The sequence below is a fragment of the Pleuronectes platessa genome, chromosome 16 (genome assembly GCF_947347685.1).
Source record: "Pleuronectes platessa chromosome 16, fPlePla1.1, whole genome shotgun sequence".
NCBI classification, from domain to species: Eukaryota; Metazoa; Chordata; class Actinopteri; order Pleuronectiformes; family Pleuronectidae; genus Pleuronectes; species Pleuronectes platessa.
This window is the reverse complement of record NC_070641.1, coordinates 21,984,351-22,001,336: the sequence shown is the minus strand read 5'-3', so window position 1 is coordinate 22,001,336 and position 16,986 is coordinate 21,984,351. Positions and strand designations below refer to the sequence as shown.

The 16,986-nt window shown below is 45.6% G+C and overlaps 1 protein-coding gene across 2 annotated transcripts; it reads right to left on the bottom strand.

Annotated features, from left to right (window-relative positions):
- Nucleotides 1-521: 521 nt before the first annotated feature.
- On the bottom strand, nt 522-16,073 carry srebf2 (sterol regulatory element binding transcription factor 2). Of its 2 annotated transcripts, XM_053443657.1 has the most exons (20): nt 15,710-16,073; nt 10,878-11,263; nt 10,195-10,381; nt 9,933-10,096; nt 9,534-9,683; nt 8,729-9,010; nt 8,518-8,632; nt 8,257-8,408; nt 7,844-8,048; nt 7,575-7,750; nt 6,666-6,915; nt 6,361-6,530; nt 6,061-6,232; nt 5,854-5,971; nt 5,636-5,745; nt 5,103-5,235; nt 4,491-4,662; nt 3,644-3,820; nt 3,169-3,280; nt 522-3,038 (listed from the first exon to the last, which is right to left on the bottom strand). In XM_053443657.1, exons 1-20 carry the CDS (start codon nt 15,789-15,791, stop codon nt 2,824-2,826), a joined length of 3,528 nt encoding a protein of 1,175 aa, XP_053299632.1. In that variant the 5' UTR covers nt 15,792-16,073; the 3' UTR covers nt 522-2,823. The 2 variants fall into 2 exon arrangements, with proteins under 2 accessions (XP_053299632.1, XP_053299633.1); XM_053443658.1 differs by lacking the exons at nt 522-3,038; nt 3,169-3,280; nt 3,644-3,820 and having other exon boundaries at nt 4,037-4,662; nt 8,518-8,653.
- Nucleotides 16,074-16,986: the final 913 nt, after the last annotated feature.

The following is a 16,986-nucleotide window of genomic DNA, read 5'->3' as shown; positions in this document are numbered from 1 at the left end:
AACCCTTTATTGACTAGTTTTCTGTAAATGACGAGAATAATGATTCTCCTGAAATTGGTTCCTTAAAAATATTTCACACTGATATTTCTTTAAGTAGTGTCTCAGTTGTACTTGTGTTATTATTTTAGATCTTCTCCTCTGACACCTCCGTGGTGATGGGGGGGGGGGGGTCCCTCCAGCTGCAGTGTTTCCTCTCGTATTGACTCTTGTTGTTCTGGGTTTGTACCCTCATCGTTGAATGCACTCATTGTGAGTCGCTTTGGATAAAAGCGTCAGCTAAATGAAATGTAATGTAAAGAATGTAATGTATCCAGACACGTCGTCTCTGTGGACCTGCAGGGAGCGTCTCATCCACACAGAGGAGCCCAGTGTTCACTGTGCTACACACACTGTTTGAAAGAGGAAACCAATAACCTCCACAGAGAAGTCTCTATCAGAAAGACACTGACATTCACAGCCTGCACACACACAGGAAACATGAAGTGTGTTGTTTTGACACAATAAATCACTGAGAGATCGTATTTGCCAGCAACTATCATGTGTTGTTTTATTATAAAACAAACATCAAAATGAACACAAAAGTCCAGACAATAAAATACATCGAGGGGAAGAAGCAAAAAGAAAGAAAAGAAAAAAACCTATAACATCCTATAGATAGTAACTGCAGCCTGCTAACAGCTGGTTGAGCGTCGCTTTCTTCTTCTTCTGAAGCTGAACTCCGGACTCCTGACGGGACGTTTTGACAGCTCAAGTTGACCTGGAAGACAGAGTTCTGGAAAATTCTAATAGCACGAGTGTGCGTTTGCTCGAACTGGACAAACGACAAAGAAATTGCAGCAGGATCCAAAACATTCCGGCTATTTATTCAAACGCAGGCCGGACTTCTTCAATGAAATACACATCTTCCTCGTAGAGCTTCTCCCTCTGACAGTTTCTGACCCTCGGCTTCTTTTAACCAACATAAAATAACGACAATAATAAAATGCGATAAAACTGCTCCCTTCCCAACCAAGGAATGCATTTATATTAATATCACATAAACATTAAATAAGGTCATCAGAGCAGGGGAAATAAACGTGAATGACTGAATAAAAAGCAAAGTAGACAAAAGATTTTTTCACAAAGCTAAAACTCCTCCATCAATTCAAATATGATGAAAACATCATCAACTTTTTACATAACATCAAGGCCATTTTGCTTGAGAGCTTTACATCTTATATGGACATCGTATTCCAAGAACTACAAATTCTCACGTCACCGCTGTGTTACAGTTAATCTTCCCACCATGACGCGATGCACCCCCCCCCACAGCAGAGAGGTGGATTATTCTGCCTGAACTCTTACCGACGATTTGTTACCAGTGGAAAAACGTATCGCGGCTGAAATCCCTGGTGAACTGGACTCTCCTGGTCCGACGGGCGACCGACCGGAGCCAGATTCTACGTGTTACAGTTCTTTTGTTCTTCTTCTCTCAAGCAGCGCGTAAGAATTCTACTTCTGCTTCTCTGCCTATTTACAAACTATATACAATTACATTGTGTGTATGCAACTCATGGCTTATGTGCACCACTGGTCAAAGGTTTTTAGAACTCCTCACTTTTCCACTGAAATAGAACGAAGATAAATCTGTTTAGAGCCTAAAGTAAAAAAAGGTTTATTTAAGTTTATTGATTACTGCAGGAAGTAGAGGGGCTGTTAGATTCTTATGAGTCAAAACACTGAAGATGAGAAGCAGGCGGAGGCTTCACGTGATGAAGAGCAGCACAGTCTTCAGATAGAAACCTCGTGCTGCTGGTTTGTGATGAACTGAACCAGAAGGTCAAAGCAAAACCAGTACGTGGGAACTTCTTCAACAGTGATCGGATTAAAACAAGTTATTTGCTGCCATAATTGTGTTTGTGAGTGAGTAAAAATAAAAAGAAGATTTAATGTAATAGAACGAAATCTCTAATTTAAAAAAGCAGCTGGAAGATTTGAGACGTTCTTAAACCTTTGACCTGTAGTGCTGGTGAGTTTCTGTGTGTCAGTTGTTTCTTATTATCCCACAATCGACTGCTTCCCTGTGCTACTTTGACGTTTTGCAAATCCACTAATTGTTCCTCTGTCCTGACGGAGCAGAGCGTGTCTGCAGCAGCTCTGTCTCATTTCACTTTCCAATCGTTGTGTTGCTGCTGCTTCCTAAAGTCCCAGCGAGCTGTTAATGGAACGACGCCGCTCTGGAACAAAGCATGTCCTCAATAAGTCACTTGATTCAAATTCAGGACAACTGACTGACATGTCCTGTGATGCTCAGCAGGACAGTGCTGGCTTTGTGCTGTGTATGAGGTAGATAAGAAGAGACTGTGCAGGCCACTCTCTGTCTGCAGCCCCCAGCACAGCCTTGCTCAACAGGTCAGGGCAGTCCACTCTTGAACAGACTGAAGCCCTTTAATAGAAGCTTGCGAGTTTACTGAGAGATTAAACAGTTGAAATGATTGTACAGCTCGGCTTCCTACAGCTAATCAATGCACTGCATCTATTTAAGCTATGAGATCGTGCTCCCTTTTCCCTGTGGGGCCTATTTCACCTGATTTCCCTTGTTGTTAAGCATTGTTTAAAATGAGGCGGTTAGCTGGCGTGGTACCATTAATGGCCAGAAGGTGGCGTGATTGTGCTGCAACAGGGCAACTAAGAGTTAGAGGAGCAGATGTGTAGCTGCTGTGTGGATACAAGGCTGCGGTGGACGAATCCATATATCCGTGGATCAGTGTGAGGGTGGGAACATGTGACAGGTACAGAGTTACGTGTTGGTGGATGAGTCGGGGGTTTTTAAGTCGTGTTTGTTCAGGAGGCTGCGATGGTCGTGCCCCCGCTGAGGCGCAGCAGGATCTGCTGACAGTCCTGCAGGGAGCGGCGGTCGCCCACCCGCTCCAGGGTGCGCTTGGCCTCGGCCAGCAGGCGGGCGCGGTGCCCGGGCGGAGTTAGCAGGGGCATGGGCAGGTGGCGGCAGGCCAGCAGGATGGCGTGGGCCCTCTCCCTCTCGCCCAGGACACACTCACCTGCAGAGAGCAGCAAGGAAAGAGGAGGACAAGTGCAGATTAGCCTCCACTGCTTCCTGGTGTGAGTGTAACTGTTATTGATCAGATTAATAACGACCACAGGGAGGATGAATATGAGTCCGTGTCTTACCGGCTGTGTAGGAGTTGGGTGTCCTGCGTCGGAGGTTGTGCTCCAGCAGCTGGTGCGTCCTGGTGGGACTGGCACCGGCCATTAGCCTCACTGTGGTCTCATGGAGAAACACCTGCAGGAAGAACAAGGAACATCACACGATTGGTTCTCTGGGTGAAACTGGTGAAACTGGTGAAACTGGTGAAACTGTGCTCTCACTTCATTACTACTGCCAGAGATCCATCAGTGGAAACTTTCAGGTAAAAGCATTTTTCACTAGCTTGTCTCACAACACAATGATTATGATGAAACGTTTTTTATTAATGTTGCACAAGTCAGGACATAACAAATGATCAGGCAGCAGCAGCTGTTAAAGACCCTCTGGCTCCAGTAATGACTCCTCAAACAAACCTCACCAGTATGATTGATGTGTGCAGCTGCAGTGAGAGTTGTGCAGCTGGTAACAGTGGGAGGGAACGTGATGAACGGGCCGTACCTTGTGTTGCGCCTGCCTGTAGCACTGTGTGAGCTTCCTGAGCGCGCTGAGGTCCCTCTGAAAACCAGCCAACTGGGATCCAGGGGCCGGGCCGGGCTCTCCGTTGCTGCTGCCGCCTCGCTGCCACAAACTGGTCCTCAAGGTCAGCAGGAGGTCGCACACCAGGAGCTCCACCCCCTTAGGAGAGAGGAGGGACACAAATCAAAGAGCCGCTGGGTGCAATGTCCGACATGCACCCCCCCACCCCGAAAACAAATCTGAGAGTAACATGCAGAACTTTCCAGTGCAGCCTCGTGTGAAGTGATGGGGGGTGTATAGCGGGTGCGTGCAGATTGGGGAGGCCTCTGTACTGCACTGCAGACACATTGCACTTAGCTTCAGGATCATGCAATGCAACTACAATGCACCACAGCCACCTCCTGCCACCCACACTGCGCGCACACAAATACACACACACAAATATTCCCACGCACATGTTTCCCACTATCGCCTCAGGGACAACTCCTTGACATATTCACAAGCTCCTTATCATCACAATTAAATGCTGAACACACCTCTTAACTAACCTGACTTAACAGAAATGCAAGTATAAACACACCAACACACAGCCTCATATCAAGTGTGTGTGTGTGTGTGTGTGTGTGTGTGTGTGTGTGAGTGTGTGTACGCATGATGAAACCTTGAATGCATCGACTTCAGTGAATCCTGATTATCTGATATGAAACATGCAGCATGAGGCAAGTTGTTTTTGGGGATTACACCAGAAACCCTGAGACCTCAAACCCGGAGCAGATCTTACGGAGATGTCAGTGATGACGGTGCTCGTGGCAGCTTCTCTGATTTCTACCTTGTTCAGCCAGTTGCCCGACTGGGTGAGCGGCTCGGAGATGCTGGCACGCAGGTGGCTGCTGGCTCTGTCACAGTGGGACAGACAGGCCACTGCTCCTTCTCCCTTCAGGGGCAACAGACTCATCTGAACCGCTTTGCAAAGCAGCAGCACAGCCTTGGGAAGAGAGTGGCTGGAACAGGGAGGAACAGGGAGGTTGGTTAATGAGAGTATTTATAAAAACAAGGACAGACTTGTTCATCTTTATCAACATCCTTTAGTTTGATTTAATGCCAAGGTTTGAAGAGATAAAAAGCTTCAGACTGACTAGTTTCTTTTTATTTAATCTCGACTGTTTCTCTAGACACGACTGTTCAAACATACAAACGAGCTGGATGAGTGAGAATCGCTCTACAGATTCATATTGAGAATCCTTTTATATCGATTAGGAATCTACAAACCTGTGTAAAATGTTTGGCTTATGTAACTGAATCCAGCTAGGAATGATCTTCATGTAACGTGAGCTCTTAAATAATTGAAATGGAGAACGAGAGGCTTTGGCATCTTCACCAAGTGAATTCTAGTTTCTGTACTTCACTTTAAGATCTGTAACTTAAACACTAGTTCACTTACTCCAGAGTGTGCAGAGCCCTCGGCATTCGCTCTGCCTCGGCCAGCAGTGACCTCACTGCCACGTCGTCTCCCTGCAGCCAGTGCACCGCCGCCTTCAGGACCAGGGCCCACCAGCGACTCACCGGGTCTCCCACTGGCACAGAGAAGACACAGGAATTTAGTTTTGGCTGAGAAAAGCTTTTTCTTGTAAAGATTCACGTCAGGTATGATGTGGTGCCAGAGTAACGATCTCCTTTCCTGTTTTATCAATGATTGATTTGACTCTGTAGTTAATTAATATGTATTCACATCCCCCTGGAAGTAATTTATTACCACAAATCAATGACTGCAGCTCTTATCTGTCATGATTCAATAAAAAGTTAATTGCAAAGGCTGAACTGGCTGAAAGTGAAGCCAGAAAATCCATTACTGTTGACGGTAAGAACTCAGATGATTATCTGGTTAATCCTCAGTGACGGGCTTCCCCACACAACTGCATTAATCATCCGATATGATTCATGCTTCTGTCCACATGGGACTTTTACTATTCATACCTGATGTGGTGGTGTGATTGGGAGGAGTCGAGAAGGGCGGAGGCAGGGAAGGAGAGTCCTCTGTGCAGCTGTTCAACAACTGGAGGAACTCCATAGCACTGGAAAACTCCCTGAAAACGTATCAGGGCAAGAAATAGAAGGAAGAAGATTAATGAGTACATTTTTTAATGCACACCAAACTGTAAAGATCCAGGAAGCCCTGGACACCGCTGCCTTACCCAGAGTCATTCTTGCGTTTGCCTGCTTCGGAGTCGCTCTGCGGCTGAATGAGGGTGTGAACGGCTCGCTCCAGAAGCTTCCTGCAGAAACAGCGGTGCAGCTGGGCGATGGGGTCGACTGCAGGAAGATCCAGACGTAAGAGGAACAGATTAATTATCGCACATTCAAATTCTTTATTTCAGAACCACTCAAGACTCACAACTTACCCGAATCTCTCTGAGAAGTGTACACGCTGTCGCTGCACTCTGACTTCACTGACCAATCACAGCTCAGGAAGAACTGCCGGCCCAATGGGGTGAAGAGCCAGCGGAGGCAGTCGGGGATGGGCTTGGTGTCTGAGTGGCTGGCCACACTCTCAGCACAGCTCAGCAGGTAACCCTGGGAGAAGGACACGGAGGAAAAGATGCTCAGTTAAATAAATGTATCACCTCCTCCGTCTGTGATGTTTATTTAAAGCTCTATGAGATAAACCGAGGACAGATGATGGATAAGGAAAATAGACATACAGGCAAAAAGGAGAGGTGGTGGCCGAGCAGTGTGCGCAGGGCGGTCGCTGCAGTGACGTAGATCTGGGTGAGCTGAGCAGGGGCCATCTTGCCTTGGGCGCTCTCGCTGAGGTTGACGGCGCTGAGAGAGAGAGACAAAGCCCACAGGCTGCTTCGCTGAGGCAACTTTCCTACAGACAGAGAGAACACAACCTGTATCACTGCATGTGCTTACTGAACTCTGTATTCTGCAGTTCATTAAGTCCAAACCATGAATCTTATCAGCCTGTGCACAGCAGCAGTGTCACTCTGTCCTCGACACTCACCTGTGAGCTGCAGCTGACTCAGACGGTGGTAAACCAGAGCTGCGTCCTTGGCACTCGTCCGAGCCTCCTCTCCCTCGTGCTTTCCTCTGACCTGGTGAACCAGCCATCCCAGAGGAGTTGGACGATGTAGGCAGTAGCGAATAAGATTCCAGGACAGCGAGCAGACCAGATCCAGATTGGTTGAGGGAAGAGCGCGGGTCAAGACGGCCAAGCAGGTTTCTAAACTAACCAATGCTGCCTTGTAATCTCCCTGCAGGGAAAAAAGGAGATGGTGAAAACATAGTATGAGATGTTCATTACTCAGCTGAGGTTCACGAGTTAGATCTGAACAACTTAGCTTTGAACAAACAGCTAAAAATAAATCTGTGCAGTGAGCGAGACAGAGACAACAACTCAGCGAGAAGCAAAGTGGGTGAAGAGATCTTCAGTAGGTGAGAAACATCCGACATTAGAAGAGACACATGAGACGAGTGCATTTCTCTGAACACAAGAAAATATTTTGCTCGGGGGAAAACAAAGATAAATAGCATTTAAATGTTCTTTTCTTGGTTTGTTTCTTTGCTTTGTTAATGTGATTTGTTATTTGCTTGGATTTAGAGCAGAAAGTTTTATTTACAACCACAAAAAAAAACTAGACAAAGAAACTGACATGTTCTGTCTATGATGACTTCAACACTTTCTTTTTGTATAGGCTATTAGAATCGCTAAGACCATTTTGTATCTTCAAGATCATCTATTTGCATAAACAGAGTAGATTTTGTTGCGTTTTGGCCATAATCTATTCACCTAATATGACAAATTGAGATAAAATCCACAGATTTGTTAAACATTCATGATAATATCATTAGAGTGGATGATTTAGGCCCCAGTCATGGTTCTGTGCCAGCCCTCGTCCTGACGTGCACTCACCCTGTTGAGATGCAGGTCGGCTTGTTTGCGATGCCTCCAGAAGGACACAGACTTCGGGGAGTGGAGGAGTGTGACGGGCTCCCACAGGTAGAGCACCCTGACACAGCCCCACACGGCTCCCACCCCACTCAGCACCCACACCATCACCCATGGCAGCAGGCACCGCAGCCAGGACGCTGGAGGACGAGAGGGAATGAAATATTAGGTGAGGTCGTTGGTTTTAAGGGGATCGTGAACCCTCATTAACAGCTGCGCTCAGTCCTGCTCACCGAAGTCCTGTGTGTGTGTCGGGAACCAGACGAGGGTTCTCGATGGCCCATGGCCGGCAGAGAGGCTGTGGCTCCCTGAGGCCTCAGAGCCCAGAAGAGAGGGCAGCGGGTTCAGAGACAGGCAGAAGAAGGTGAGGGCACAGAGAAGCAGTCGAGAACGATCCATCACTCCGACGGTGGACGGAGAATCTGGCTCACTCTTCACCTGACAGAGAGAAAGAGAGAGAGAGAGAGAGAGAGAGAATATTTAATTATTATTCTGAAGGCTTGTGTTGCCACAGAGGCAATAAACGCCAGGCGACTGAAAACAAGTTTGTAGCCTCATTTGACATCTTCGCAGCAGAAATCAATAAATCAATGAAGAGTCTAATCTGGTCTTTGTGTGTGTGTGTGTGTGTGTGTGTGTGTGTTACCTTGTCGTGATCCAGTAAGGGACTGCCGGGCTCCGAGTCAACACAGTACGGAGAGAACTGCTCTGGGGAACCGGAGCCAGAGTCCGAGGCCGGAGGTGACATCATGACTATTTCCTGTTTGAGGTCCACATCCTCCGACAACGTCACTGGCTCTGAGACAGAGAGAGAGAGAGAGAGAGAGAGAGAGAGAGAGAGAGAGTCATTCAAATCTCAGCCTGTCACAGACGTTGCTCTGCGCTCAGCGACGTCAAAAACACTCACTGTTCTTCTGGTTCCCCATTTTAAGGGCCATGTTCTCCTGTCGTAGTTTGTGGTTGACCTGTTGCAAGTATTTGATGTAGTCGATGGCCTTCCTGAGCACTCCGGATTTATGCATCTGGGAAGCAAGGCATGCAGACTAAACAAATGAGGATCGAATCCGATCCCTCAAGCAACTTGTGACTTTAAAGTGTGTTAATGTTGAACTATCTACCTTTGTGTCGTTGCCCATGACCAGGTCTCTCAGCTCGAGGATTTTGTCATTGATGGAGGAGCGGTACCTCTTCTCGATGATGTTGTGTGTCGTCCTCCTCTCGCCCTCCTTCACCACTCCTCCCGGGCCCAGTACTCCCATGTTCATGAAGCCGTGATCCACATTTGATCTGGCTACAGTTGTGCAGTGGGAGGAGCCTGGCTGCAGCTGCTTGATTGGCAGCTTGTCTCCTCCGCCCATCACCATAGGGACGGTGGTCAGGATGTTGCTGCTCATCAGCGTCTGGAGACCAAAATCAGTAGAAGTGCAATAGTGTCAGTGGGAAGTATTAACAGTTAACTGGTCTGTGTGATGAAGGACTTGATTATTTGAGTTTTGTAGTAGTAGTCACGCTGTTGGCGGACAGATAGCAGCCAATCAGATCCCTTGTATTGTTTACTTGCTGTAGTGAGAAGTGGATGAGAGAGAAGGATAACGATGCATCAGATCAAATAAAGAGTTAGCCAACAGAAACCACAATTCTCTGTTTCCAGATTGAAATAACTATTGTGTGTATTTGAAATCCACTGCGTTAGAATAAGGTCAGATCGCTGTGTGTTAATATTAACAATGGTAATTGTGAATAAGTGGCTACTACTGAGGTCTCTCGCTAATGAGCACGTCTTCTTGGAATGCAAGTGACCTGTTAATTAGTAAAACTCCTTTTAAACAGGCTGTGGAACTCCAGAGTTTGCATGTTTAAGGAACCAAATTCATTTAATGAGAGCCCAAGGATAATGTGAAGTCACTGTAGATGGTTTCATACCGGGACTTGCAGAGTGTTCTGGAGGGGCGTGGTCAAGGTGGTGATCCCGTTGGGGCTCTGCATGGTCGACAGCACCTGAGTGCCGTCTGGTTTGAGAGTTGTGAGAACAAGCGAATCTGTTTTCAGAAGCTGAGGCTGTTGGACTAGGACCTGGTAGCAAAAAATACAAAGGGTCAAAGTGAGACTTATGTTTTCTCACAAGGAGTTTAAAAAAATGAAAAGTTTGATAATCAGATCCGCTGTGGCTCTACTCATGTCCTTATCAACTTTATGAAACAAACTTATTTGTCTAGGAGCTATTTTCAGATTGATAGTTTGATTTGTTGAAATATGAATCTTTTACTACTAGATATCAAACAATCATATCAACTCTCTTTCTGACTCATTGCTCTCTCGTACCTGCTGCACCTGCTGCATCTGCTGCTGCATAGTGTGGACTGTGGTCGGTGCTGCAGACAGAGTCTGGATGGTTTGACCAGTTGGAGTCAGAAGTCGCTGATGCTGAATGGTCATTGGCTGGAGCTGTGGTGACGTCATGATGCTCTGCATCTGTGGTTGGATGACTGAGAAGAGGAGACAAGAGGAGCCACGTTATTATCGACCACTCAGTGATATCAATGTCCCATGTTCAACAGAGAACCCTGTTCTTCTCTTCAGTCACCTTGGAACCCAGGAGTAGAACCCTGGTGGCAGATCATAGGGCTCTGGATGAAACGTGACTGCCCACCGTTGGGGGCAATCATCACAGTTTGCCCCGCCTGGGTCTGGATGGGCGTCTGGCATTGAGTCTGAAGTAAGGTGTGGACCGGGAAGCTCTGGGTCTGCATGGGGATCCCCTGGGTGTGCATCTGCAGTAGAGTGAAAAGGAGAGATAAGAGAAAACGCTGATGCAACATGAAGCAGTTTATCTGCCTCTGATGATGTACTGTTCTGGGGGAAATGTGTTTTACTCAAGACAATAAACTGCATCTCTCAGGTTGATGCAGTATTTGCTGAGATGTGCATTGGTTTGTGAGGAGGCTGAGCTGGATATTATATTTTACAGTTTGTCAGGACTCTGAAATTTCTCTCATGTCAGCAGAAGCTTGTTATATGTATGGATGGAACAATAACAGAAAATATGACCTCGACAGAAAACAAGATTAAAGCTAGAGAGGCAGGCAATTTGAAAACAGCTCCAGACTCATAAGTACAGCACCAGTACCTCAATGCAGCATGTACCCTGATCAGCTCCACACAACTTTAAACCATCAACTCTAAACACAGCTTTCAATACTTACTAGTAGAATGAGTAAATTAAGTTATTACCCAAGTCTCGCGTGCAAGTGGTATGATAGTTGATACCTGGATGGTAGGCTGAGCCGTCTGTTGGGGCTGAGGCTGGATGGGCTGGACCACCTGAGGCCGAGGCTGAAGGAGCGGAGGGCTGCGGGTCACCTGCTGCTGCACAGGGGAGGCGGCGATAGGGGAGGGGGCTTGGGCGGGGGTGAGGGGAGGGGTGAGGGGTAAAGACTGGGGAGATAGTGTCTGTGGGCAGGTGAGGGTAACGCTGGGGTTCAGGTAGGTCACTGGGGTTGGTGTTTGGGGGGTTGGGGGGGCTTGAGGGGTTTGAACGGCGGGAAGCGGGGTGACTGTGGCCCCGCCGCTCTGTAGCGAGCCTGTTGGGTTCATCTGGTCCTCAAACAAGTCGGGGAAGTCCCCCACTTGGTTGCTGACAAACTGCAGCATCTCTGAAGAGGCAGAAAAACACCGGGCATTACAATAAGTTCGGATTTCAATAGGAAATCAAATTCATTCAATTGATTCAGTAACATGAAAATAGATATAACGGCTTAAATACCAAGAAAGGTCATCTCGATAAATAGATCAGTAATAGATAACTATAATTGCAACATGTACTTATTCCCATGACTCAACAATTACTTGATTGCCTTTAGGCCAAGGCGTTGTCTGACAGACAATATTGTCCTTGAGTCAGATCCTCAACTGAATCGACATACAAGGTGACAAGGTCACCCCCCCCCCCTCCCCCCACCACTGTATATCTGGCAGAGATATTACACGGGACAGATAAGACTAGAAAATCCCAAAGAGGCCCGGCCTTGAACTTTCACATGCATTCACAGAAACAGCTACTGAACGGCTCCGGTCATAAACCAGTGAACAGATCAGGTCTGTAAACATTCAGCCTTGAGAGTGATCAGGATGTAATCTCACAGATGACCCTCAAGACAATAGGAGCTGGGTAAAAGAGCACTGAGATAAAAGGATAGGGTTGATGGAAGATGGATGGATGGAGGGATAGATGGACAGATTGGCCAAGGAGGATGATGAATGTGCACTGAACCACACTTTTTAAACAGAATTGTGCAGTAAATCAAATGCCACCTACCGCAATTTGTTGCTGCAGAGAAACTGTGCAACTTATCAAAAACGTAATGTTAGGTAACAGTTTAGTTTGGAATTGCAAGAAACTCACTAATTTACAAATACATGCATCTTCTTTCAGTATTAAATGTAAACAACGTGGGGACAGAAAGGAAGGATTGAAGAAAGCTCAGCCAAAGGTTAAATATCTGGGGATCTTTGAGAACACAATTCTCTGTACCACACTAAGTTTTTTATCATTGTAAAGATCCACAGTTATATATATATATATCACTATAGGTTCAGCCAATGGGGTCACTAAAAGGTTGTCAAGCTGAAACTGACTCCTACAACTTCCTCTTTCTCCACGGCAGAGCACGACCAGAAAATCCAATCCAGAAACCGACCATTCATAATATTCCACATTCATCAGTTCCTGTATTAGACACTGTGTAGCCGTCAGCTCCTCAACACAATTAAAAATAAATAAATCTAATAGAAAAATATACTTGATCTCTTATCTGTGACAAATATAGACTAGAAATCTGATTTACCTTAAAATGTTAATGACATTTGAAACTATGAGGAAAAGCATCAGAGACCATGCAAAACCTTCAATGTTATTTAAACTGTAATAAGGCCATTTCATAATGACTTCATCACATTGTTATTTACCATATGATGTGTTAATCTCAATAAGTAGATTATGTTATACTATGTAGATTGTGTTTCTGATCTGGACACCGATTTTCTGACTTGATCTATAAGCTTCAGGTCCTGTATTTTTTCCCCCACTGTACTTCCCGATGCTTTCTCACTTCTTTGCAACTTTGCCACTTATATGATGGGGAATAATTTCCCCAATAAATAAATTGAATTGTCTGCTCCAAAAGTGAATCATCAGGATACACACACACACACGCACACAGACAGACACACACAGAGACAGGGGCAAAAACAACACTCAGCTTCCAGCTACATCGAGGTGCAGGGAAATAAAGTTAAAATGCACGCAGACAGTTTCAGATGCTCACACCATGGTAATATTAACCGGGGCATTTATAAATAATATAGGTGGACACAATAGACCATGCACTTATACACCTCCACGGGGGGGCAGATTGCTAATGACAGACCGGACAAAGCCACTCCTAGCCCCCAGAGTTTCAGACAAGCAGGCACAAAGGGTAGATCCATCAAAGAGGGACAGTTTGCTCGGCTGCTGAGCGCAAAAAAAATAAGTTACATAACCAGAGCCACGGTTGCTAAGGGAATAATTGAGAGAGGGAGAATGTTCTAGTTGAACATAGGGTCAACTACTTGAGCCCTTTCAGGGGCCTCCGAGGCCCCAGTCTCAAAGATACGCACATGGCTCACCTGAAGAACAAAAGGTTAAATATCTTCGGAGATGTGCATTGAACCAGCTGCTGCAGACAAACTCAGCTGGGACTCCAGTTAATATTCAAACGTGGCTCTGATGAATATAGATCTAAAATAATTACCTTATTATCAATCAGCTGTGGGCCAAACAGAGACTAGCAGAATTGAGTGTGGGCTTTCTCTGAGCAATTTGCCTGCATGTTTATCAGTCAGTGGTCACTTCTCCCTCACACACACACAAACTGTAAATTCCTCTCTTTTGACACGATGATTAAGTAGGATTACATAACTGTGGCCGGGGGTGCGCTGTCTGCTCATTCTGTGTAAAGGCTCCCATTGAAGTGAGAATTACCACCAGACACCACAAGACAGGTAGAGTTCCAGGAATGTTTCATGAGCCTGTGTGCAGGATCATCAATTTGGGCCATAACGGTTTGTTACTTGCTGTAGCCTTGCTATTGTGCTATAGTGCTAACACAGCTATGCTTACTAAGACAATGTACTGACTTCCATTCATTGTGCACAACCTCACCTAAACCTTATCTCTAATCTTAACCTTGACCTGCTCATGTCTAACCTTAACCCATCCACCACATATCTTACCCCGAACCTCCACCAGGACCTCAGAGATGATGATTACCACTGAGCTTTGGTCCCATGAGCTTTACTGGTTCTGACAAGGTCAGTGTTAATGTGGCAAGAAGTCATAAAGAGGCAAAAGAAGAAACGAGCGTGTGGCTTAGACACACACACACACACACACAGAGAAAGACACATAGACGGACACGCAGGCAGACAGACAGACAGACAGTGTCTCAGTCTGGTCTGGTGACTTTGCATTCAGTAAAATTCCACCCTGATGGGAATCTGGTGACTGCGCTGGCCGGCGTTACACCAAAAGCCCAGTCCTTTCACTGAGTGCCAGAGGGCTGAGCTTGTTTTGATTAGAGGGACATTTGATCCAGGATGCTGTCTGTCTGTCTTTCTGTCTGTCGTCTGTCTCTCTGTTTGTCTGTCTGTCTGTCTGTCTGTCTGTCTGTCTGTCTGTCTGTCTCTCTGTCTGTCTCTCTGTCTGTCTGTCTGTCTGTCTGTCTGTCGGTCTGTCGGTCTGTCCTACTCTAGAGTGCAGAGCTGGATCTTTACAGAGATCACAAACTTTGCTGGATAGTTCTGCAGAATAAGCTCTGAGAGGATACTGAGGAGACTGCACAGGGTTTCCTCATATCACTCTCCCCAAAACGTCAACCATGACATGAAAGTCTGAAAGAACATACAGTAAATAATTGTTACATGCTTGGTGAGTATGTTACACTCGTGTGTCACGGCTCACTGCCCACACATAGTTTCCTGATGACTGACACCTCACACTGAAACCAGCTCTGCTTCATGGAATTTAACGCTCCATCACTTTTCCATGAACTCGTGGCTGCGTCATTTAGAAACAACGATCATAGGATCATACTTTGAGAATACATTTGATGACCTTCTACACGTGGATCTGTTTTATGTGTTCATGTTTCATTCAATAAACAAACAAATATTGGATCAGAAAGCATCTGACTAAATTCCTGCCTCTCTGGAGATGACGATGGATTTAAAAGGCTATGCAAACACTATACTAAACATGAGGCCATATATTGATATATAGTGAGTGAGAGTGGCCGACTCTGAGGAGAGCTCACTTCACCAAACTTCTCTTTATTTACCTTCTCCTATTGGCTCTTTTTGCTCACACCACTGCTTTATTATCGCGTTGTATTTTATGTTTTTTATTATCTTTTTGTATTATTTAAATCGTCCAACACTTTTCACTGAACTGTTGACCCTGTGTTAACAGACTATGACAAACAAAACTTGAAACTTTACTGGCAGAGAATGACAAACACCTCCTCACTCTGCTTCCACGACTAGTAGGAAATACATCGATATATATATGTTTATTTGGCTTTTTTCATCGGTTGCTATTGATCATCATTGTTTTAAGATAATTGTTATTAATCTGGTTTAAAGCCCAGCCCTGGTCCAGGTGGAAGTTTTTAAGAATTCATTGAAGAAACTTTCTCCAGTCTCTAATAAGCATCCTCATAATAATAATAAGAAGCAGAAGAAGAAGAAGAAGAAGAAGCAGAAGAAGAAGAAGAAGAAGAAGAAGAAGAAGAAGCAGAAGAAGAAGAAGCAGAAGAAGAAGCAGAAGAAGAATACTTGATGTGCACATTTAGGAAGATAATAGACCCAAACAAAGTAGAGTGTGTGTAGATGTTGGTTAAACAACCAGATGAAGCACTTTGAGCTCCAGCAGCTGCCTGGTGAATAGTTTAAATGTTAAACTTCTCCCAGATGCGCTCAGCTGCTCAGCATCTCGCAGACCTGTCACTCGGGGACATTCACTCCACCAGGAAACACGGAGCATCGCTAGCGGGGACACTCACCGTCGATGTCCCCCAACGTGAACTCGTCCCCTAACTCCGATAATGTGGAGTCCATGGTCTCCATGTACTCCCCGGTGTCCATCCTGTCCCGGCTGACAGAAGCTCGCCTCCCCGGCTGCTGGCGGAGGGTCGCGGGGTGGGGGGGGGGAGAAGAGACACGGTCCGCGGGCTGTCCTCTGGAGATCAGCGGCGCCCTGTGACCACACGTACCCGGTAGAGGAGGGTTCTCTTCTCCGGAACAACCGTGAAACAGCACCGGAGCCTCGGGGGAGGCGCGACTTCACGGAGATAAAGTCATTTACACCGATTTAGGCTTCAGGCGACGCCATCTTGCTTCACGCGTCTTACGTCATTCACAAACAGACTCGGGGGCCCAAGACGGGCTCTGATTGGCTGAAACCCCGAGGTTGTTGTCATGAGACCAGTCGTCCTGAACCAATGGCAGCGTCGTGTTCAGCGTGGTCTGATAATGCGTCAACCTCAGAAGCTCCTGTGTCATTTGAATAAACCGCGCCCCCTATCTTCATCAAAACAACCTCACCTCATTCTAAATATACAAGAATAACTAAATAAATACATAACTAAATAGACAACAAATAACTAAATACATAAACAAGTCAACAAACAACCTCACCTCACTCTGTATATACATGAAGCACTAAATAAATACATAACTAAATACATAACAAATAACTAAATACAGACATGTCAACAAAAAAGCCTCCCCTCATTCGATATATACATGAAGAACTACATAACTAACAAATAACTAAATACATAAACAAGTCAACAAACAACCCCACCTCACTCTATACATGAATAACTAAATAAGTACATAACTAAATACATATACAAGTCAAAACAACAACAAAACAACCTCACCTCACTATGTATACATGAATAACTATATAACTTAATACACAAGAGTCACAAAAAAACATCACATAGCAAAGACTTAAAAACTCCAAGGGGAACACAAGACTAAATGAGACAAGTTCAGTAAATCATCCATTTAGCAGCAGCATGGTAACTGAATCCAGTTCTGACGATATTGGATTGTGCATGATGTCTAAAGAGAAAAAGTGACTGGATCCTGTGCTGTCTGTAGTGATTTCAACAACAGAGCTTTTTAGATGAATAACACCAGATGACCTACTCTGGTCATATGTAATGACGTCCAACCAACCGAGTGATACACAGAACACTGGTGTGTTTGGCACTTCTGCTTTGTGATAAAGCGTAGTGCACTGGGATGAACTGGGTTCAACTGTTGGAGA